The 23700-nt window shown below is 36.8% G+C and overlaps 1 protein-coding gene across 1 annotated transcript in view; it reads left to right on the forward strand.

The window, feature by feature from the left end:
- TIPRL (TOR signaling pathway regulator) overlaps nucleotides 1-23700 on the forward strand; it is a 51552-nt gene that overhangs the window by 24246 nt on the left and 3606 nt on the right. Inside the window, exon 5 of the mRNA XM_077156896.1 lies at nucleotides 20872-20967. Coding sequence (XP_077013011.1) covers nucleotides 20872-20967 — 96 coding nt within the window. The remainder of the gene's footprint in view (nucleotides 1-20871; nucleotides 20968-23700) is intronic.

Below are 23700 nucleotides of genomic sequence, written 5' to 3' on the forward strand. Positions count from 1 at the left end.
AGAGAGCAATGCAGATGTCATTTTACAAAAATGACCTACATGTCGGGATTTCAGTGTATCATTAAATTACCGCTTTAATTTCCTGCTTAGAAGTAGAATATAGAAAGGGCAGATACAATTCCTTTCTCTTTTTGGATTCTTTTCTGTTAGTGGAGAATGCACTATTTCAGTTACCAATTTTATTGGTGGCACATCCTTAGAAGGAATAATAGGCTACTAGCAGTTTTTCATACTTGTTTACTGTTAGCTTGTTTGGGTTTCTAATACTTCCCAGAAGACTCAGTTAAAATGTCACCTCTGTGATGCCTTCTAAGACACCTTAAAACTAACTGGATATCCCTTTGCCATACTCCTATCAATACCTTTTTTTAAGCCCCTAAATTTAATTTATAACACTTATCAAGGTTTTTCCAAGACAGGGACTGAAACATCCAACATTATTCTTGGAGCATGATGATTGTGAGTGTTGTGATCTAAGCTATAATGCAAAATGAAAGCAATAATATAAAAACAGTAACAAGTTTGTTTTTAAAGCCAATTGTATTTGTAATGAACTTGAGTATCATTTCATCCAACCTCCATATAATAAAGACAAAGCTCAGAAAGATTAGTTTATGCAGAGTCATAAAACTGATTATCCACAAAGGTTTCTTTGTATCATGTAATACATAATATCGTTAATCTAGCATTAGTTATTTTCATAGCACCTTTTTGCCTTGCTCACCTATGACTCTTTTATCTTTTGTCAGTTAGATTTGTTCACTCTCCCACTCACCCAGTCATATGCCTTTCTACTTTTCTACCCGGCAACTGAATTGCTTATATTGAATACTCATCATGAGTTTGAATATCTGGATATGCATTTTATATCCATGTGGGTGGGTTTATCTGTGGTGTTTTAAGTGTGTAGGCATGTGGGGAGCAAGTGTGTATTTGTGGGTGAAAGAATTAAAGAGGGCATAAATGTATTATGTGTGTAAAGAATATTTAGTTAGTAATTTTCAAACAGAAGAGTGAAGTCATCCTAAAATGTCCTTTTTTCCCCCCTAATGTAACTTTTATAAGATATTTGATAGTGTTGCATATTGTGAATGCCTGGAAGAATTTCATTAGAATAGTGACCTTTCTGGATTTGTTTCTTCCTAACAATGTAACAGATTTTGCTATAAATAAAATAAATGGCATAGTTTTTGGCATAGAAGCAATGGGGTACAGATAAATGAAGTTTCCTTCTATAGCAGCAAAGACTGGCCTAGTAAGAATGGCTATAGGTGAGAAACTAGGAATATTGTTTCTGGGAAACTAAGGAAGGAAAACGTTTCAACAAGGGCATAAAATTAGTATTGTGCTGTAGTGATGTCTTGTAAGTTAGAATGGGATGATGTCCATTAGACTGAAAAAGTTTATTTTATTGGTTTTAGCAGTTAAAATGTTAATGACCTTAGCAAGAGCAGTTTAAGCTGCGTGATTAGGGAGTAAATGGTGAAGGTGAAAACAGAGTAGATGTAGATGAAACTTTCAAAAAGCTTAGTGGTATAGAAGAAAATACAGACATGACTAACAGAGAACGTACAGTTGACAGAGATGTGTTTGTTTTATTTTGTCTTGCTTTTAATATGATGAAAATTTTCACATGTTTAGGTGCTCACTGTATGGGGGGGAGAAAAATGAGTGGAGTGAGATCTCTGAGGATGATGTATAAGGGAGGAAGATGAAGGCTTTGAGTCTTTACTTGTATGAGACACTGTGCCAGATACTTACCTATGTTTAATTTAATTCTCATGAAAATGCTATACAGTGGATACTTTCATATTCCTATTTTACAGATGAGGAAATAGAGAAGCAGAAATAGGAAGTAACTGCCCAAGTTCATACAGTGAATCAGTTTGACTTTGCCTGTACTCATAATCCCCTAGGATATAGATATGGGTAGAAAGATTGATTTTAGGAGAAAGAGGTGCACATTCTGTGGTAACGGGGAAAGGAAAATGGGATGTAGGTAAATCTTCCTCTATGCCAGTGATTCCCAAAATTGGAGTTTATCAGAATTATCTTGGCAGATTAGAGATTTAGCTATCTTTCAACACTTATAAGGCAAGGAGTATTTCTTTTTTGATTATATATGGTATACTTGCTTTATGTTTGTTGGCTGGAAAGATGGATAGACTGATGTGGGTTTGGAGGTTGGAAGGGCTTCTTAGAGGAGGTGGTTCCCTTGATCTGAGTTTTAGGTTGTGTGTTTCCCCAGCTAGACCAGGGAGGGACCTGGCAGTAGAACGAGATGATCACTGATACATTTTCTGAGCTAGTGGTTTGTGAGAGTGTTCATCAATTCTGGCTGTCATGTTATTGGCTGCTGCCAGAGAATGAAGTGTCATAATAATTTCCAAAGTTTTTGCCAGGTGCTCTTCAATTAAGCTCAGTTAAGGAAGTCATTTAATTGGCCATTTTCCTTCTAAATTCTTTTTTAAAATTTACATTTCCCTCAATTGCTTTCAAGTAAAATCTGTACCATCACAGGATATTTTTAGTTTAGCAAAACATACAAAGGAACTTCTAAAAACAACAAGAAAAATGTATATATTTAATCGTTATCTTAAAATCTTTCCTTATAGCTGAGAGTTTGGGAGTATGTATGGAAACTCTGAGGTTTTTCTGGTTTATCACATGTGGGTGTTCCCCCTTTCTGTATCAGCTCCCTTTCAAAATGTTCTTGGACTTAACTTGGGTAATGGTAGTAGTGTTTATTGTTTTTACTTATTGTTTTAACCTTGACTGGAAAATTACTAAAGGTTTTTTCTAAAACAGAATTGCAAGACTAGTTTATGAATGTTTGTTTCTGTGTTTCTATAATAATTATAAAACATTTTGTAAAGAAATGCTGTTGATGTATGAGAGCTTTTTATATAAATGAAGTAACTTACTTTACATTCCTGATACTGTTGGATGGACCATTGTAGGTTGCTCTTAACTTATTTCATTGTTTGAAAGTTTTGATGGGGTTATTCTACCTTAGTTTCCAGTTCTAAACCCAAGCAGTTTTCATAAAGAATAATCATAATTTCCTTGTGGTTAAGAGAGAGAGAGACAAAGAGAGAAGATTTAGAGCTCTGTGCACAATGAGGTTTAGGATGCTTTGAATTTGCTTCATTGAGTTTATTACAATTCTGATAAGTTCATGTGAGTGGCATTACTTTTATCTAAAAATAAGATACTTATTTCAGAAATTAGTTTTTCTTTTGAATTTCTAAATCAGCTTTGCTCAGGAGTGTTTGTTTTTAGGTTAAAATTTTGTGTCCCTAACATTCCACTGTCCTTGATAGAGCTTATGACTTACTGGGCTGTGCTGTGATAACAGAGATCTAGGGCAGATTTATTATCAGGCTAATACAGTAGTCTTTAACTTACAAAGAAAATGTCCTATCTGCTACATACCAGCCCTGCTGTGTCCTATAATGGCTTTTACAGCTAATGGTTAGTTCTGTTCCCAGTAGTTAGGAGTGAGAATTGTCCCCCTTCTGCTTCCCTGCTTTACCTTAGATTCTAAGTGTACTGGGCAAGAGTACGACCTTCAGCTCTTTGATACATAGAATTCTGAAATGCCTGTGCAGGAATAGCTCTAATTGTTAGGAATGTGATCCTATAGAATTGTCAAATTTTACAGAGAGGCAGGGTTTGAGAAATTTTTTTCACATTCCTTCTTTCTTTTTTTTTTTTTTTCTTTTCTTTATTAGAGAAGCTGTGGGTTTACAGAGCAATCACACATAAAATACAGGATTATACACCACTCCAGCATCAACACCTTGTATTGGTGTAAAACCCCTTTGTTAACAATTGGGGATAGCACATTTTAAAATTGTACTATTAAAGTTGATGATTTAACTTAAGTTCTCTCTATAGTGCAGTTCCATGGATTTTTTAAAAAAAATTTTTATTCTGTTACCATGTATGCCATCTAACATTTCACCCTTTAAGTCATATTCTGATATACCTTTCAGTCCTGTTATTTGTGTTCACAATGTTGTACAACCATCATCACCATCAATTACCCCACATTTCTTCTTTTTGCAGATTAGAAAGTTGAGACCTTGGTTGGTTTAGCAACTTACACTAAGAGAGTGGGTCTCAACCTTATCAGAATTGTTGCCCCATTTTTTTTTTTAACCAAATACTTTATACTCCCCCCTGCTTTTTTTTTTCCTTTTTTATTGTTTCAAGATCTGGTCTTTTAATACCAAGAGGGTAAAAGTAGTATCTGTGTTTGTAAGTGTCAGATACAAGTAAGGACAACTAATCTAGTTTTTAATAACATAGAAAATTTTAGAGCAAATTGCAAGCTGTCATTTTTAAGCAACTTCTATTGGTTAAGCATTTCTCTTAAATGGACCCATTTAATGCTTACATCAACATACAGGTTAGGTACTATCATCTTCATTTTAGGGATGAGTAAATAGAGGTCCAAATAGTTATATAATATTTAATAGATAATAAAGGTAGAACTTGGAGTGTCTCTCTGCAAGCTGGAGTGTTACATTTATTCTGGGCTTTTAGAATGAGCTGGGTTGGACAGTATGTTTTTTTTTTCATCACATAGTTGTGTATTCATCACCATGATCATTTTTAGAACATTTGAGTCACTCCAGAAAAAGAAATAAAAAGAAAACAAAAAGTGATACATCCTAAATCCTTTACCTCTCCAGCTCTCATTAACCACTAGTATTTCTGTCTACCCAATTCATTTTACCCTTTGTCCTCTCTTATTTATTTATTTTTTGTCCTTATTTTTTTACTCATCTTTCCATACCCCAAATAAAAGTCACATCAGACACAAGGTTTTCACAATCACCCGGTCACAGTGTAAAAGCTATACAGTTAAACAATCATCTTCAAGAATCAAGGTTACTGGAACACAGTTCAGCAGTTTCAGGTACTTCCCTCTAGCCACTTCAATATATCATATACTAAAAAGGTATATTTACATAGTGCATAAGAATAACCTGCAATATAACCTTTCGACTCTGTTTGAAATCTCTCAGCCACTGAGATTTTATTTTGTTTCATTCCTCTCTTCCTCCTTTTGGTCAGGAAAGCCTTCTATGGTGCTGGGTCCTGGCGAATCCCAGAAATAGTGTCCCACATTGCCAGGGAACCCCTGAGAGTCATGTCCCATGTAGGGAAGAGGGCAGTGAATTCACCTACCGAGTTGGCTTAGAGAAGCCATATCTGATCAACAAAAAAGGTTCTCTGGGGTAACTCTTAGGCATAATTATAAGTAGGCTTTGCTTCTCTTTGCAGGAATAAGTTTTATAGGGATGAACCACTTGATCGAGGGCTCAACCTATTGATTTGGTTGTCCCCACTACTTGTGAGAATATCAGGAATTCTCCAAATTCTCCAAACTTCTTTATCGCTTCAGAAGTTAAATATTTCCTCCTGTCTCCCCAGTCCAGCCAGGGGGCTTTGCAAATACTTCTTTATTCTCTGCCCAAATTACTCTGGGATGTATCAGGGCGTCACACTAACCTGTACAAACCAACAAGATCTCATACCCTATTGAAGATTACATATAATTATGTTCAAATAAATGGACTATACAAGTTAAATTAAATAAACACGCTATACAAAATATAAATTTTGCACCAAATAAACATCTCTCTCTTTGATCTCACAGAGAAGCTGAAGTTTTGTTTTTTTTTACATGGGCAGGCACCGGGAATCGAACCCAGGTCCTCTGGCATGGCAGGTGAGCATTCTTGTCTGCTGAGCCACCGTGGCCCGCCCGAAGTTGAAGTTTTAAAATATGCACCGTCTCATCCTTTACCCTGTATTCAGTTTTACCTTAGCCTTATTCAGATCTGCTTCATTCCTATCTGTAGTCAAAGTCTGATCACTTCTTCAACTTACATAGCAGTTGCTATATGGAGTAATGCTGACTTTATAGGTTCAGAACTCTAACTCTGAGTCTCAGGTATCATATAAATACCCACAGTTTCAGGGAATGACCAGTTGATACACAAATAGCTCAGTATCTCAAAATTAAGAAATAACAGTTACAGCTCCTGAATATATGTAACTGCTGTAAGAGCTTCCAGGGTAGGATGCTTTACAATAGACCCCAACCTGATAACCCATGCTCTTGACTTTAATTTTCCAAGTTTGTATATTATAGTTAGGCCATATGAGTGAGGCATGATAATATTTGTCTTTTTGTTTCTGGCATTTCATTCAACATACTGTCCTTAAGGCTCATTCATCCAGTTACATGCCTCACAACTTCATTCCTTAGTCCATTGTACATATTCACCACAGTTCCCCCTTGCATTCCTTAGTTGTTATACCCTTAGGCCAACTCCATCCTTTGGAACAGTGAACACTGCCGCCATAAACACCAGTGGGCAAATGTCCATTCGTGTCCCCACTCTCAGTTCCTCCAGGTATATATCTAGCAATGGGGTTGCAGGATCATATGGCAACACCCCCCCCCCCCCCCCGCCCAGTCTCCTGTGTAACCATCTCACTCCCCTCCTCCAGATGGGTTGCACCTCTCAGCTTCCCCACTAACACTGTTTATCTATGTTCATTTTAAACAGTTTTATTGCACATCATACAATTCAACCTAAGTTATGGCTATGCCTTTCACCACCATAAACTTCATGGAGACATTTCCTTTTCCTCTGCAAAAAATCCATACCCTCCATCATTTCCCCTGCTTGTTGACATTTAGTTTTGGCATAATGCCTTTGTTACATTCACTGGACGCATAGTACAGTGTTACTGTTGACTATAGACTATAGATCCTAGCTTGCATTGCCTGTATTTTTTCCTGTATACCATCCCATTTTCAACACCTTGCAATGTTGACATTTGTTTGTTCTCCCTCATGCAAAAACTTTTTATATTTTTGTATTTCCATATTTAATCACCATCTTTGTCCACTCTAGGCATTCTGAAGTTTAACTGTCTTAGTCTTTATCCTCTGTCTTTCATTCTGGTCTCATATGTGCTCCCAGCCCTTCTCTGTCATCCACACTCACAGTCAGCTTCATTAAGTGTACTTGTATTATTGTTCCAGTATCAGGATAGTATTATGCTATCCATTTCTGAATTTTAAAAATCATTCCTGTTCCTGGTTTATACCCTGCACTCCTTCAGCACCAAATGCCCAAGCTCTACCCTCTTTCTATGTCCTGATAACCTGTGTTCTTAACTGTCAAATTCACTCATTAATGTTAGTTCATATTAGTGAGACCCTACAGTATTTGGCCTTTTGTTTCTGGCAAATTTCACTCAGCATAATGTCCTTAAGGTTCATCTACATTGTTACATGCTTCCTGACTTCATGCTGTCTTATAGCTGCGTAATATTCCATTGTTTATATATACCACAGCTTATTTAACCACTTTTATGTTGGTAGATGTTTGACTATTTCCATCTCTTGGCAATTGTAAATAATGCTGCTATAAATATTGGTGTGCAAATGTCTGTTTATGTCCTTACTTTCAGTTCCTCTGAATATGTACCTAGTAATGAGATTGCTTGATCTATACTTTGCTTCCTGAGGAACTCCCAAACAGCCTTCCAGAGTTGTTGTACCATTTTACATTCCCACCAAGAGTGGATGTGTGCTTTTTCTGTATCCTCTCCAGCACTTGTTGTTTTCTGTTTTTTTTTTTTTTATAATGACCATTCTGGTGAGATGAGATCTCATTGTGGTTTCTGATTTTCATTTCCCTAATAGCCAGTGAAGTTGAGCATCTTTTCATGTGCCTTTCAGCCATTTCCATTTCCTCTTCTGGAAAGTCTCTATTTATGTCTTTTACCCATTGTTTTGATTGGGTTGTTTGTCTTTTTGTTGTTAGGTTGTAGAATCTCTTTATATATTCTGGATATTAAAATCTTATATAATATGTGGTTCCAAATATTGTCTCCCGTTGTATATGCTGCCTTTTTACTTTCTGATGCACAAGAGTATTTAATTTTGAGGAGATCCCATTTATCTAATTCTCTTTTCATTGCTTATGTATTAGGTATAAGGTCTAGAAAGCCACTTCCTATCACAAAATTTGTAAGATATTCCCTACATTTTCTTCTAAAAGTTTTATGGTCTTAACTCGAATGTTTAGGTCTTTGATCCATTTTGAGTTAATTTTTGTATAGGGTGTAACATATGGATCCTCTTTCATTTTTTTTGCATATGGATATCTACTTCTCCAAGCACCATTTATTGAAGAGGCTTCTCTCTCCCACTTGGGTTGGCTTGACCTCTTATCAAAGATCAGTTGTCCATAGATGAAAGGGTCTATTTCTGAACACTTAATTCGATTCCATCAGTCCGTATATCTAGCTTGATACCAATACCATGCTGTTTTGACTACTATAGCTTTGTAATATGCTTTAAAGTCAGGTAGTGTGAGACCTTCCACTTACTTATTTTTCTTCCCCGGGATGCTTTTAGCTATTTGGGACACCCTACAAATCCAAGTAAATTTGGTTATTGGTTTTTCTATTTCTACCAAGTAAGTTGTTGGGATTTTAATTAAATCTATAAATCAATTTGAATAGATTGCCCTTCCATTTATTTAGGTCTTCTGTGATTTCTTTTAGGAATTTCTTGTAGTTTTCTGTGTATAGGTCTTTTGTATCCTTCGTTAATTTTATTCCAAAATATTTGATGCTGTTGTTTGCTATTGTAAATGGAATTTTTTTCTTGATTTCCTCCTCAGATTGCTCATTACTAGTATATAGAAGCACTACTGATTTGGGGGTGTTAATCTTGTACCCTGCCACTTTGCTGTACTCATTTTTTAGCTCTCATAGCTTTGCTGTAGATTTTTCGAGGTTTTTGACAGAGAGTATCATGTCATCTGCAAATAGTGAAAGTTTTACTTCTTCCTTTCCAGTTTGGATGGGTTTTGTTGTCTAATTGCTCTAGCTAGAACTTCCAGCACAATGTTGAATAACAGTGGTCATCCTTGTCTTGTTTCTGATCTTAGAGGGAAAGCTTTCAGTCTTTCTCCATTGAGGATGATGTTAGCTGTGGGTTTTTCACATATTCCCTTTATCATGTTGAGGAAGTTCCGTTCTATTCCTATCCTTTGAAGTGTTTTCATCAAGAAAGGATGTTGAATTTTGTCAGATGCCTTTTCTGCATCAGTCGAGATGATCATGAGGTTTTTCTTCTTTGACTTATTGGTATGGTGTATTACATTAATTGGTTTTCTTATGTGGAACCATCCTTGCATACCTGGAATAAATCCCACTTGGTCATGGTGTATAATTCTTTTTATGTACTGCTGGATTTGACTTGCAAGTATTTTGTTGAGGATTTTTGCATCTATATTGTTCTAGTTTGCTAGCTGCTGGGATGCGATATTCCAGAAACAGAATGGCTTTTAAAAGGGGGAATTTATTTATTAAGTTGCAAGTCCACAGTTCTAAGGCCGTGAAAATGTCTGAACTAAAGCGAGGCTATAGAAATGTCCAATCTGAGGCATCCAGGGAAAGATACCTTGGTTCAAGAAGGCTGATGACATTCAAGGTTTCTCTCTCTGCTAGAAAGGCACATTGCAAACGTGGTGATATCTGCTAGCTTTCTCTTCTGACTTCTTGTTTCATGAAGCTCCCCTGAGGGAGGTCTCTGGCTCCAGAGTTCTCTGGCTTCGTGGGCTCTCATAGTTCTAGTGGTTTGCATGCTCTCTCCAAAATGCTTCTTCTTTTAAAGGATTCCAGTAAAGTAATCAAGACCTACTTGAAATGGGTAGTCACATCTCCCTCTAATCAAAGGTTAATACCCACAATTGGGCACATTACATCTTTGTAAAGATAATCTAATCAAGTTTCCAACCTACTTTACTGAATAGGGATTGAAATAAACTGCTACCTCCACCAGATGGGTTGGCATGAAAACGTGGCTTTTTAGGGTTCATAATCCTTGCAAACTGGCACATTCCAACCCCTGGACCCCAAAAAAGATGTGTTTTACCCATATACAAAATACATTCATTCCACTGCAGTACCAGAAAGGCTTAAAGCATTTCAGTAACAATACATATGCAAAACAAAGTTACAACCAGTACAAAGTCTCATCAAAGTCAGACACAAGCATGGTCTATGCTAAGGCAAAATTTTCCTCTGCCTCTGGACCTGCAAAACTCAGAACAAGTTGTTTGCTGGTAGCATACAAAGGAGGGACCGTCATAAAATACATATTTTCATTTCCATAGGGAGAAATTGGAAGGAACACAAGCAGTTTCAGAAACCTGCAGGAAAGTCCATTAGATTTCAGAGTCTGAGAGTCATTTATTTTTGGTGCTTTAGAAAGCGGGAGTCCCATCCTTTCCAAGGGCCTACACAGTGGCCTGCTTCTCTCCAAATACAACCTTGGGGGACATTGGGGAGACCACCTTTTTCTTGGCTCCACCTTCTCTAAGCATCGGAGCTACACCTGGGCCCTCTTTCATCTCTGGGGCACATGTTCAACTTCTTAATGTGGTGGCAGCCAAGCTCTCCCTAGTCTGTAAGGAAAGTGCTCCACCTCCTCCAAGGCCTGAGGTAGCACAACTCTTCCACTACAAGGAGGTGGAAGGCCCATTCTCTGCCTTCAGAGCAAACTCACCCTCTCCATTTGCTTGAAGTGGGTCTGCATTCCTGGCCTGTGGCTTCTTGACTTCGGATCCCAGCCTCCATGTTTCTGCCTCTGAAGATATTTATTTTTTTATTTTTTTATTAACGGAAAGAAAAAAAAAAAGAAATTAACACAACATTTAGAAATCATACCGTTCTGCATATGCACTCAGTAATTCTTAACATCATCACATAGATGCGTGATCATCGTTTCTTAGTACACCTGCATCGGTTTAGAGGAACCAGCAACACAACAGAAAAAGACACAAAATGTCAATACAGAGAAAAGAAACAAAAGTAGTAACAATAGTAAAAAACAAAAAAAACACAACAAACAAACAAACAAGCAAACAAAAACAAAAAAAACCCTATAGCTCAGATGCAGCTTCATTCAGTGTTTTAACATGATTACTTTACAATTAGGTATTATTGTGCTGTCCATTTTTGAGTTTCTGTATCTAGTCCTGTTGCACAGTCTGTATCCCTTCAGCTTCAATTACCCATTGTCTTACCCTGTTTCTAACTCCTGCTGGACTCTGTTACCAATGACATATTTCAAGTTTATTCTCGAATGTCCGTTCACATCAGTGGGACCATACAGTATTTGTCCTTTAGTTTTTGGCTGGACTCACTCAGCATAATATTCTCTAGGTCCATCCATGTTATTACATGGTTCATAAGTTTATCTTGTCTTAAAGCTGCATAATATTCCATCGTATGTATATACCACAGTTTGTTTAGCCACTCTTCTGTTGATGGAGATTTTGGCTGTTTCCATCTCTTTGCAATTGTAAATAACGCTGCTATAAACATTGGCGTGCAAATGTCCGTTTGTGTCTTTGCCCTTAAGTCCTTTGAGTAGATACCTAGCAATGGTATTGCTGGGTCGTATGGCAATTCTATATTCAGCTTTTTGAGGAACCGCCAAACTGCCTTCCACAGTGGTTGCACCCTTTGACATTCCCACCAACAGTGGATAAGTGTGCCTCTTTCTCCGCATCCTCTCCAGCACTTGTCATTTTCTGTTTTGTTGATAATGGCCATTCTGGTGGGTGTGAGATGATATCTCATTGTGGTTTTGATTTGCATTTCTCTAATGGCCAGGGACATTGAGCATCTCTTCATGTGCCTCTTGGCCATTTGTATTTCCTCTTCTGAGAGGTGTCTGTTCAAGTCTTTTTCCCATTTTGTAATTGGGTTGGCTGTCCTTTTGTTGTTGAGTTGAACAATCTCTTTATAAATTCTGGATACTAGACCTTTATCTGATATGTCATTTCCAAATATTATCTCCCATTGTATAGGCTGTCTTTCTACTTTCTTGATGAAGTTCTTCGATGCACAAAAGTGTTTAATTTTGAGGAGCTCCCATTTCTTTCTTTCTTTCTTCAGTGCTCTTGCTTTAGGTTTAAGGTCCATAAAACCGCCTCCAGTTGTAAGATCCGTAAGATATCTCCCAACATTTTCCTCTAACTGTTTTATGGTCTTAGACCTAATGTTTAGATCTTTGATCCATTTTGAGTTAATTTTTGTATAAGGTGTGAGATACGGGTCTTCTTTCATTCTTTTACTTATGGATATCCAGTTCTCTAGGCACCATTTATTGAAGAGACTGTTCTGTCCCAGGTGAGTTGGCTTGACTGCCTTATCAAAGATCAAATGTCCATAGATGAGAGGGTCTATATCTGAGCACTCTATTCAATTCCATTGGTCGATATATCTATCTTTATGCCAATACCATGCTGTTTTGACCACTGTGGCTTCATATCTGAAGATATTTTACCTTCACTTTTTCCCTTTTCTGAGCCCCCCAGTCAAGACTGGTAGCAGTTGTTTATACAGGCCCCACAGCACTCTTGTTGGCTTTCTATATAGTAAGCAAGGATCATGCCCATCAGACAGAAGGGGTTTCCACAAATCCTTCCTGGATAACTCCATCTCCATTCCTGTTTTTTTCTGAAATGGCTAACTGGTTCCACATTTGGCCAAATCCTCATGTGGGACACCATTCTCTGGCGTCTCCTTTCATGGAAGCCCAGAATTTTTCTCAATGTCAATTTTCTGGCTTCTTTGTACCCCAAAATTCATTTCTCAGCTTATCTCTTTCCTGTCACATTTTGCTGTAAGCTAGGAGAAGAAACCAGGCTGCACTTTCCACATTAAATTTGGAAATCTCTTTGCTAATTGTCCAAGTTCATGACTTTCAAAATGTGCCTTCCACCCAAAGGCACTAGTCAGTTTTGCCAGATTATCTATTTTAAAACAGGGATCACCTTCCTTCCATTTTACAATAACAGATGTCTCATTTTTGTCTAAATCCTCGTCAGAAGTGTCTTTAGAGTCTGCCTTTCTATCAAAAGTCTCTTCAAGGCATTCTAGGCCTTTGTTAGGTCAGGGGAATGGGGAAAGGCACTGCAAGCTGTGGAGGCTGTGTCACCCCTCCCAACCTGATTTCTGGAACTAATGAACTGCCCCTTCCGAATGTCACCTGACCTCCATCCTTAAAAGCTGCCCACGCCGAAGCCCGCGTGTGCACTCACCTCCCTCCATCTTGGGTTTGGTGAGTTCTGCCCGGGAGTGCAGAAATACCCCCCCACACACACACTTTAAATTTCCTGGTGTACCTTTCTTCTTTCTCACCCTTTTGCCTCCTAAACCTTTCAGCCTTCTCTGTCAAGTTCCTCACAACTCCTCCAAAATCTTCCCCTTATCCATTTAAAAAGCTGTTCCAACAGGTTTGGTATTTACAAACTGCAGTGTCCAACTTCTCCGGTACCAATATCTGTCTTAGTTTGCTAGGTGCTGGAATGCAATATACCAGAAATAGAACATCTTTTAAAAAGGGGAATTTATTAAGTTGCAAGTTTACATGTTTGAAGGATGTGAAAAATGTCCAAATTAAAGCAAGGCTACAGAAATGTCCAAGCTAAGGCATCCAGGGAAAGCTATTTTGGCTCAGGAAAGCTGATAATGTTCAGGGTTTCTCTCTCATTTGGAAAGGAACATGGTGACGTCTGCTAGCTTTCTCTTTAGGCTTCTTGTTTCATGAAACTCCCCCAGGGCATTTTCATTCTTCACCCTCAAAGGTCTCTGACTGCATGTGCTCCTGTGCTTCTCGTGGCTCTCCTGTGGCTCTAGTCTGTCTCTCCATAATGCTTCCTCTTTTAAAGGATTCCAGTAAACTAATCAAGAGCCTCCTGGAATGGGTGGAGTCACATCTCCCTCTAATCAAAGGTCAGTACCCACAATTGGGCGAGTCACATCTCTGTGAAGATAATCTAATCAGGTTTCCAAACTACAGTACTGAATAGGGATTAAAAGAAATCCCTGCCTCCATGAGATGTATCAGGATTAAAACATGGCTTTTCTAGGGTACATAATCCTTTTGAACTGGCACATATACTCATTTAAAGAGATTGGTCTGTAATTTTTTTTCTTGTAGTATCTTTGTCTGGCTTTGGTACTAGGGTGATGTTGGTTTCACAGAATGAGTTAGTTACCTTTAAATCCTCTTCAATTTTTTTGAAGAGTTTGAGGAGGATCTTCAATCTTTCTTGAATGCTTGGTAGAATTCACATGTGAAGCTCTCTTGTCCTGGACTTTTCTTTTTTTGGAGCTTCTTGATGACTGATTCAGTCTCTTTATTTGTGATTGGTTTGTTGAGGTCATCTATTTCTTCTCTAGTCAGTGTTGATTGTTCATGCCTTCCTAGTAAGTTGTCCATTTCATCTTTGTTGTCTAGTGTATTAGCATATAGTTGCTCATTGTATCATCTCATTACCTCTTTTACTTCTGAATCGTCGATGGTTATGTCCCCTCTTCCATTTTCGATTTTATTTATTTGCATCCTCTCTTTTTTTTTTTTTTTGTCAGCCTCATTAAGAGTCCATAGATTTTATTGATTTTCTCAAAGAATGAGCTTCTGGTTTTATTGATTTCCTCTATTGTTTTCATATTCCCAATTTCATTTACTTCTGCACTAATTTGTTATTTCTTTCCTTTTGTTTGCTTTGGGGTTGATTTCTGTTCTTTCTTTAGTTCTCCCAGATGAACAGTTAATTGTTTGATTTTGCTCTTTTTTGTTTTTTAACATAGGCATTTAAGGGAATAAATTTCTCTCTGAGCACTGCCTTTCCTGCATCTCATGCATTTTGATATGTTGTGTCTTCATTTTCATTTGCCTCAAGATATTTATTGATTTCTCTTGTAATTTCTTCCTTGACCACTGGTTGTTTAATAATGTGTTGTTTGCCTCTGTATATTTGTGAAGTTTCTGGCCTTTGCCTGTTACTGATTTCCAAGTTCATTCCATTATGATCTGAGAAAGTGTTTTGTATAATTCCAGTCTTTCTAAATTTACTGAGACTTGCTTTATGACCTAGCATATGATCTTTCCTTGAGAATGATACATGAGCACTCGAGAAAAATGTATATTAGTTGTTGTGGGGTATAATGTTCTATAAAAGGCATTCATTGTATTATTCAAAAGATCTTTTTCTTTGTTGGTCCTATGACTAGATGTTTTATCCATTGATAAACGCAGTGAATTGAACTCTCCAGCTGTTACGGTAGAGGTGTCTACCTCTCCCTTCAGTGCTGTCGGTGTTTGCCTCATATGTGTTGGAGCATTCTGGCTTGGTGCATAAATATTTATTTATTGTTATGTCTTCTTGTTGAATTGTTCCTTTTATTAATACAGAGTATCCTTCTTTGTCTTTTTTATTTGTTTTACATTTGAAGTCTAATTTGTTGGATACTCATGTAGTTACTCCTGCATTTTTCTAGTTGTTGTTTGCATGAAATATCTTTTCCCAACCTTTCACTTCCAACCCATTTTTGTCCTTCTGTCTAAATTGACTCTCCTGTAGACAGTGTATAGATGGATCCTATTTTTAAATTTCATGCTGCTATTCTATATCTTTTCATTGGGGAGTTGAAAACAGCAATATTTAATGTTATTACTTTGAAGGTAATACTTTTTTACCATTTTGTCTTTTGGATTTTATATGTCATATCTTTTTTCTCTTTTTACTTTTACTGATAGTCTTCATTTCTATACTGTTCTCCAAATCTCTCTCTCCTGCCTTTTTCTGTCTGCCTGTAGTGCTCTCTTTAGTATTTCTTGGAGAGCCAGTCTCTTAGTCACAAATTCTCTCAGTGATTGTTTATCTGAAAATATTTTAATCTTCCCTTCTTTTTTGAAGGACAGCTTTGCTGGGTATAGAATTCTTCGTCGACAGTTTTTCTCCTTTAGAATATTAAATATATCATACCACTTCCTTCCTGCCTCCATGGTTTCTGCTGAGAAATCCTCACATAATTTTATCGAGCTTCACTTGAATGTGATGGATTGCTTTTCTTTTGCTGCTTTCATAATCTCTCTTTGTCTTTGACATTTGACAATTTGATTAGTAAGTGTGTCTTGAAGGAGGTCTGTTTGAATCTGGTCTGTTTGGGGTACGCTGCACTTCTTGGATTTGTAATTTTATGTCTTTCATAAGAGATGGCAAATTTTCAGTGATTATTTCCTCCATTAGTTTTTCTCTCCTTTCCCCTTATCTTCTCCTTCTGTGATACCCATAACATATATTCGTTCACTTCATGTTGTCATTCAATTCCCTGAGACCCTTCTCATATATTTCCATTCTTTTCCCTATATTTTTCCTTTTTTTACTGTAAAATATAACAAATATACAAAGCAGTGAATGGAAAAAAGCAATAATTTTCAAAGCACACTTCAATAAGCAGCTACAGAACAGGTTCCACAGTTTGTCATCTCAGACTTTTCCTTCTAGCTGCTCCATAACACTGGAGGCTAGAAGGATTATTATTAATATAGTGATTCTGTAGCCATACTCATTTGTTAAATTCCACTTTCTTTGTTATACTTCCTCCTTTCCTTTATTCCCTCTCCTACTCTATATGGATCCTTAGGGAATTCCTATTCCAACTCTTTCTTGTTGAGTGAGGGTGTCCACACTAAAGGACAGGGGGATGCAATCAGTTGATAAATGCTGGAGAGGCTGGTCCTTCTGGGTTTCAGGATTTATCTTATCTAGGAACCCTCTGGGAATTACATGTTCCAGGAAGGCAAACCTAGTGTGTGGAATCTGAGTCTCAATTCGAGGTGCTGATGTTCTTAAGAGACCACAGGAGTGATGGTGATTGAGGTTTAGCAAAGTATGACCATTAGCATTCTTTGTCTGTTAACTATTGGCCATAGCCTGCATTTTTAGTTTTCCCCCTATATCCTTCTACCACTAACTCCTTGTCAACTATCAAACCATTGAAATAGTTCATGTGAGAACTTATTTATAACCATAAATTTAATCATTGGGATACATGACTCTATACATCCCCTTTCAGTCACATTCACCTTTAATATGGCAATGCTACTTGCAAACCTGCTAATTGGTTATCATCATTTCTATCCATTTCCTCGCATTTAGATTTAACCTCTTTTGGTAGCCTTTCCTCCATCTCTAATGTCTGGTATATCTGTAAGGTTGCTATATTCCACAGTGTAACCTCTGAGATTACCTTTACTAGAGTCATAATAATGAAATCATACAGTATCTGGCCTTTTGTGTCCAACTCATTTCACTTAGCATTACATCTCCAAGGTTTAACCACACTGCCATATGTTTCAGGACATCATTTCTTTTTACTGCTGCATAATATTCCACCATATGTATACACCACCTTTTGTTCTTAACTCATCTGTTGATGGGCACTTGGATTGTTTCCATCTCTTGGCAGTTGTGAATAGTGCTGCTGTGAACGTCAGTGTGCCTGTTCATGTCACTGCCCTCAACTGTTCTGCGTATATGCTGAGGAATGGTATTCCCAGATCATAGGGCAGTTCAATATTTAGTTTTCTGAGGACTTGGCAAACTTACTTCCACAGTGGGTGCACCATTATACATTCCTACCAACAGTGAATTCCTGTTCCTATTTCTCCACATCCTCTCCAACATTTGTAGTTTCCTGTTTGCTTAAAGCAGCCACTCGTATGAGGTGATATCTCATTGCCATCTTTATTTGCACTTCCCTTATAGCCAGTGAAAATAAGCATCTCTATATAGTTTTTAGCCATCTGTATTTGCTCTTCAGAAAAGTGTCTCTTCATATCCTATACCCATTTTATAATTGCATTGTTTGTTCTTTTGTTGTTCAGCTATATAATTTCTTTATGCAAACAGGATTTCAAGCCTTTATCTGATATTCCATTGGGTTGGCTACCGTTTCACCTTTTTAACAGTCCTTTGAGGTTGCATTGTTTGTTCTTTTGTTGTTCAGCTATATAATTTCTTTATGTAAACAAGATTTCAAGCCTTTATCTGATATTCCATTGGGTTGGCTACCGTTTCACCTTTTTAACAGTCCTTTGAGGTACAGAAGCTCTTTATTTTAAGGAGTTCCCATTTATCGATTTTTAAAGTCCATTCTCCCATTCTCTGTCTTTTAATTGGTGAGTTTAATCCATTAACATTCCAAGTGACTATTGTAAAAGCCGTTCTCTACTCTACCTCCTTTCCTATAGTTTTTATTTGTCAGATGTATATATTATTTCCCTTCTCTCTGTTTTCATCCTTTAAATTACTGTGACACAAGTTCAATTTTGTGTCCTCCTCCAGACTTTCCTTTCCTGTCTTTTTTTCTCAACTGACAGGACTCCCTTTCGTATTTCTTGTAGGGCAGATCTCTTGTTGACTCTCTCTCAATCTTTATTTGTCTTTGAGGATTTTAATCTCTCCCTGAATTTTGAAAGATAATTTGGCTGGATAAAGAATTCTTGGATGAAAGCCTTTCTTGTTCAGGATCTTAAATATATCATATGGAAGCCTTTTTCTTTCATGGTGCCTGTTAAGTAGTCTGAAGTCAGTCTTATGTGTTTTCCCTTGTATGTAGTAAATTGCTTTTCTTATAATGCTTTCAGTACTTTCTGCTTTTCTTCAACAACTGACAGTTTGATTAGTATGTGCCTTGGAGTAGACCTATTTGGCTTTATTCTTTGTGGAATTCATTGGGCCTCTTTGATTTGTGTATTTAGGTCTTTTATAAGGGTTGGGAAGATGTCCCTGATTATATCTTCAACTAACTTTCCCAGCTCTTTACTCTTCTCTTCTTCTTCTGAGACACCAATGATTCATATACTTGTGTGCCTCTTGTCCATCATTTCCCTAAGATCCAGTTGCATTTTTTCCACCTTTCTTGCTATTTGTTCTTTTGTGTGCTCTAGTTCAATTGTTCTGTCTTCTAGCTCACTTATTATTTCTGCGTCTTCGAATCTCCTATTATGTTTTTCTAACATTTTTCTGATTTGGTCTACTGTATCGTTTATTTCTATGAGATCTTCCATTTTTCTATTTCTGAATGCTTCTTTATGCTCTTCCAGTGTTTTCTGATACCCCTTATAAATATCCTTGAGTAATTGTTCCACATTTTGTATGCCCTCTAGAATTTTGATTTGGTTGCTTGGCTGGGCCATTTCTGCTTGGATCTTCATATGGTTTGTGATTTTCCATTGTGTTTGGAAATATGGCTGTTTTGCAAGTTGGTTTTCTTCACTTGTCTAAAGTTTTTATTTACTTGGTTTTATGTTGAAGGTTTTTATTATCTTTAATATGGCTGTTTTGCAAGTTGGTTTCCCTCACTTCTCTAAAGTTTTTTATTTACTTGGTTTTGTGTTGAAGATTTCCTTTTGCACTTGGTTTGGCAGTTATTCCCCGCCAAACTAAGGTCTGGATCTCATGTAGGGAATAAAATTCAGCTTGAGGTCTATTGATAGTGTAATATTAATACACTAAACTAGGCCAGTGTGTACAGGTACTTCAGTGGTGGAACAGCCACCCACCACGTGGGAGACCTGGGCTCAATTCCCAGTCCATGCACCTCCCCCTCAAAAAAAGAAAAAAAAGATAGTAATAATAAAATAAAATAAGGATAAAATAAAAATGTGAAAAACCAACAAGAACAGCAACAAAATGCACCTGAACAGTAGTAGCCCTCCGAGTCAGACGGGCACACCCAAAATATATTGAAAGTGAGCTCAGCCTGGTACCCACCAAAAGGAGAGAAAATTTAAGAAGAAAAAATGATAAATGTTATAAAATCGAATAATGAAAAATAATATATGAAATAAGAAATGAAATGATCAATAAAAATATAAAATATATAAAACATAAAAATAAAAAACAATTGTACTACTAATAAAAAATTATAGAAAAATATATTTTTAAAAAGGGCAAAAGAAAAAGGAATATTTGGAAAAAAAATCTAGGCAGATAGAGGGAGTTAGCCTGCCGCCACTTACCCTTTGTCACCAGCAGGTGGCAATCCCGAGGCACCTCCTTCACTCAGGCTCCCCCTTCCCAACTGTAGTAGCCGACCTACACTTACTACTTCTCACCAGCAGGCGACGCGCCTAGACTCCTCCCTCAGGCCCACCCCTCCTGAACTATAGTGGCTCCAGGGTGGTTGAATAGCACTGGGGCTGTTCCCTACCCACGGTGGCCAGACTGCTCGTCCTGGCCCTCAGGACTGGGGAACTGATCTGCTGATCCGCAGCGCCCAGTGTCCAGCAGGTCTAACAGACACTGCTTCTGAGTGCCGGTTCTTCCTGGCACTACACCAGGGGGCCGTTCCCCATGCCTGGATGCCCGGCCCCCAACAATGTATGATCGGGTCTACCTCGGGGCTCCCCACATGTGCTATCGACTACAGACCCACGTGGGGAGGTTTCCCCAGCCAGCAGCTGGGACAGGCTGGAGCAGAGAGACGATCAGTCCCTCTAATCGCACCTCCCCTTATGCTGCAGCTGGCCCTTGGTGGGGATCTCGGTCATTCGACCCATCCCACTCTGCTCGGACTGAACCCTCTGCCTCTCTCCTCTGGAAAATATCCTAGAGACCCTGTTTGTTTACTCACCCTGGGACCGCAGTCCTGGTTATTTTCTTCCCCTCCCCTGTCTTGTTCCACTGAGCAGGAGCGAACTCAATTCATTCTACTCCACCATCTTCCTCTTTTAAGTCTTTTTAAGCTCAATATTTGTTTACCTGTTGTAGGAAACTGATACCAAAATAATATGCATGGGGTTTTGAGTCCTAGTTTGAGCCAGGAAAAAGAACTCGAGCAGAGATTTTTATATGTTACTAATTCAGCCCTCTTCCAATGTTTTGATGTTGTTTTAGCACAGTAATACAATATTTAAACTTCATTAAAATGTTAATATTGTCCTTTTTTTTTCAGAGAGTAATGCCTTCTAGCTTTTTCCTGTTATTACGGTTTTTCTTGAGAATTGATGGGGTGCTTATCAGGATGAATGACACAAGACTTTACCATGAGGTACATATTCTCATTTAATGATTATACCAATCATTATATTATACTAATCAGATATGGGGCCTCTTTATGTTGTTTCATTGGCCGTATGAGAATTTGAAATTGCGTAGTGCTTTAAATGATATGGTGATCCTTCTAACCTTGAGGGTTGGATATTTCAGATTCACTGCTAACTACATGCTGTTACTGAAACATTACATCTTCTTTTCTAAATGTTTGATAACTGAAAATGTTTTCTAAAAAATATTCCCTAGTGGAGGATTTGATACTTTAAAAAAAATCTCATTTTTTACTTTATCTGTGTTTAAGAAAATTGTCCCTTTACTCTTAATTCTTTTTATATGTATTGTTAACATTTATATAAATGTTAATGTTGGAAATACCAATCACATGGCCTCCTGAATTTAAATTGCATAGTTCTTTTTTTCAAGGTTTTTTTTAAATCACATTAAAATCTATACAGCATAAAGTTTGCTAGTTTTACCATTTTTTTAGTGAACAATTGAGAGGCTTTAATTATATTCATAATATAAGTAACCATCTTCACTGTCTATTTCTAAAATTTTCATCCCTGCAAATCCAAATAGAAACTTTGTACCCATTAAGCAATGACACTTCATTTTCTTGTTCCCCAGCCTCTGATAATCTCTAATCTTATTTTCTTTCTCTATTAATTTGCCAACTCTAGGTATATATCACATAATTAGAATCATGTAATTATTTGTCCTTTGTGTTTGCCTTTTGTCTGGCTTTTTTTAACTTAACAGTATTTTCAAGGTTCATCCCTGTCGTAGCTTGTATCAGTACTTCATTATTCCTTTTTATGACTGATTAATTATAAGTATATACCACTGTGTTAGTCAGGGTTCTTTTAGGAAACAGAACCAACAGGAGATATATATATATATATATATATGAAATATATATATATATATATATATGAAATATATATATATATATATATATATAATGAAAATACTATGAGGTTTTTTTTAGAAATTGGCTCATGTGACTATGAAAGTGGGCAAGTTCAAATTCCGTAGGGCAGCACGCAGCCTGCGAACACCGATGAAAGTTTTCAACAAATTTCCCAGGAAAGCTGGCTGGCTGAAGTAGAAGTGGAAATTCTCTCTTCTGACTGCTGAAAATTGCCACTTCTCCTTTTAATACTTTCAGCTGATTGGATGAGACTTCTCTCATTGTTGAAGGCATTCTCCAGTTGATTGTAGATGAAATAAGCCATAGATGCAGTCAGTTTACTGATGATTTAGTCCTCAAAATATCCTCACAGTAATAATCAGGCTAGTGCTTGCTTGACCAAACAACTGTACATTAGAACATGAACTTATCACAACCACATTTTGTTTATTCATTCATCTGTTGATGGGCAGTTGGGTTGATTCTGCCTTTTGGCTATTTGTAAATAATGTTGACATTGGCATATGAGTATCTGTTTTAAGTTCTGTTTTCAGTTCTGTTAAGTATCTAGGAGTTGAATTGCTGGGTGGTTCTATGTTTAACTTTTTGAGGAACTGCTAAACTGTTTTCCTACATAGTTATTTTGATAGTTCTTCTAAACTTTGAAAGCTCTGCATGTTATAAAGAACTATACTCCATCTGAAGAAATTATTAACATAGAGAGTTGAAGGAAAAGGTGGTTTAAATTGAGTTATGTCAGTTGTTCTAGTAGCTTCATAGCAGCCTATCCTTTCTAAGTTCATTTCTAATTTCAGATTTGTGATCACCTTGAATGATGATACAAAACAGACACTAGTCATAGTAGTGGTAGTAAATTATCCCTTTTTTAGCTGAAGCACTGGAGGCAAACAGATTAAGTAACTCCCTCCGGTTATAGATAATAGTTAGCAGAACTGGGATTTGAACCCACTAATGGATGGGATTGTTGTTTTCCCAAAACAACACTTAGGGATAGTTTTTTTTTCTTGAAATAATGTAGTGACTGTGATGGGCATTTTTCTTTTTAAAAGTGGTAGCAAAGTATTAAAAATAGGCAGCATTTTTCCTCCTCTCAGAAAGAGCAATATAAATTTTAAAAAATGCTTATATTTTAATTCAACTATACTTTTAGACATTTATTTTTAAAAGATTCTTTTATACAGTAATCTACAGAAATAATCAGACAAGTGCCTAGAGTTGCATGTATCTGGATGTTACTGAAATGTTGCTTATAGGAGCAAAAAGGAAGGGAGAAAACTAATTTCCATCAACTGGGCATTGATTACTTTATATTCATATAGTAGAAAAAAATACAACCATTACAATTTATGGCACAGAAGCAGTATTTACCTAATTTGAGAAGATGTCTGTCTCCATGTTGAATTTTACAAAGTGGGTATGAGCCTATTTATAAAAGATTTTGTGTACAGATTTCTACGTATTAAAAAGTGTTATCTCTAGTAGCTGTGGTGTTGCTAATGGTTTATACTCTTTTCTTTTTAGTTTTGTATTATTTGATCTTTTTATAATAAGCATTAATCTGTTTTTATTGCTATAAATTGAAATCTTAAAGGAGTTAATTTTGTGGTTTTTCTTTGAAAAGCATTTTGCCAAAAAAAATTGTAATAAATTCTTATTCTAAGATTTAGCTTTTAAAAAATCTTAAATGGGAAAAATTAAGGTACAAAAAAAGTGATTTGGCAAGAATTTTATGGAAATGGAAAGAGTAAAATTTTTTAAACATGTTTTTTGGAACATAAAGTTAGCTACAATTATATA

The sequence above is a fragment of the Tamandua tetradactyla genome, chromosome 4 (assembly GCF_023851605.1).
Source record: "Tamandua tetradactyla isolate mTamTet1 chromosome 4, mTamTet1.pri, whole genome shotgun sequence".
NCBI classification, from domain to species: Eukaryota; Metazoa; Chordata; class Mammalia; order Pilosa; family Myrmecophagidae; genus Tamandua; species Tamandua tetradactyla.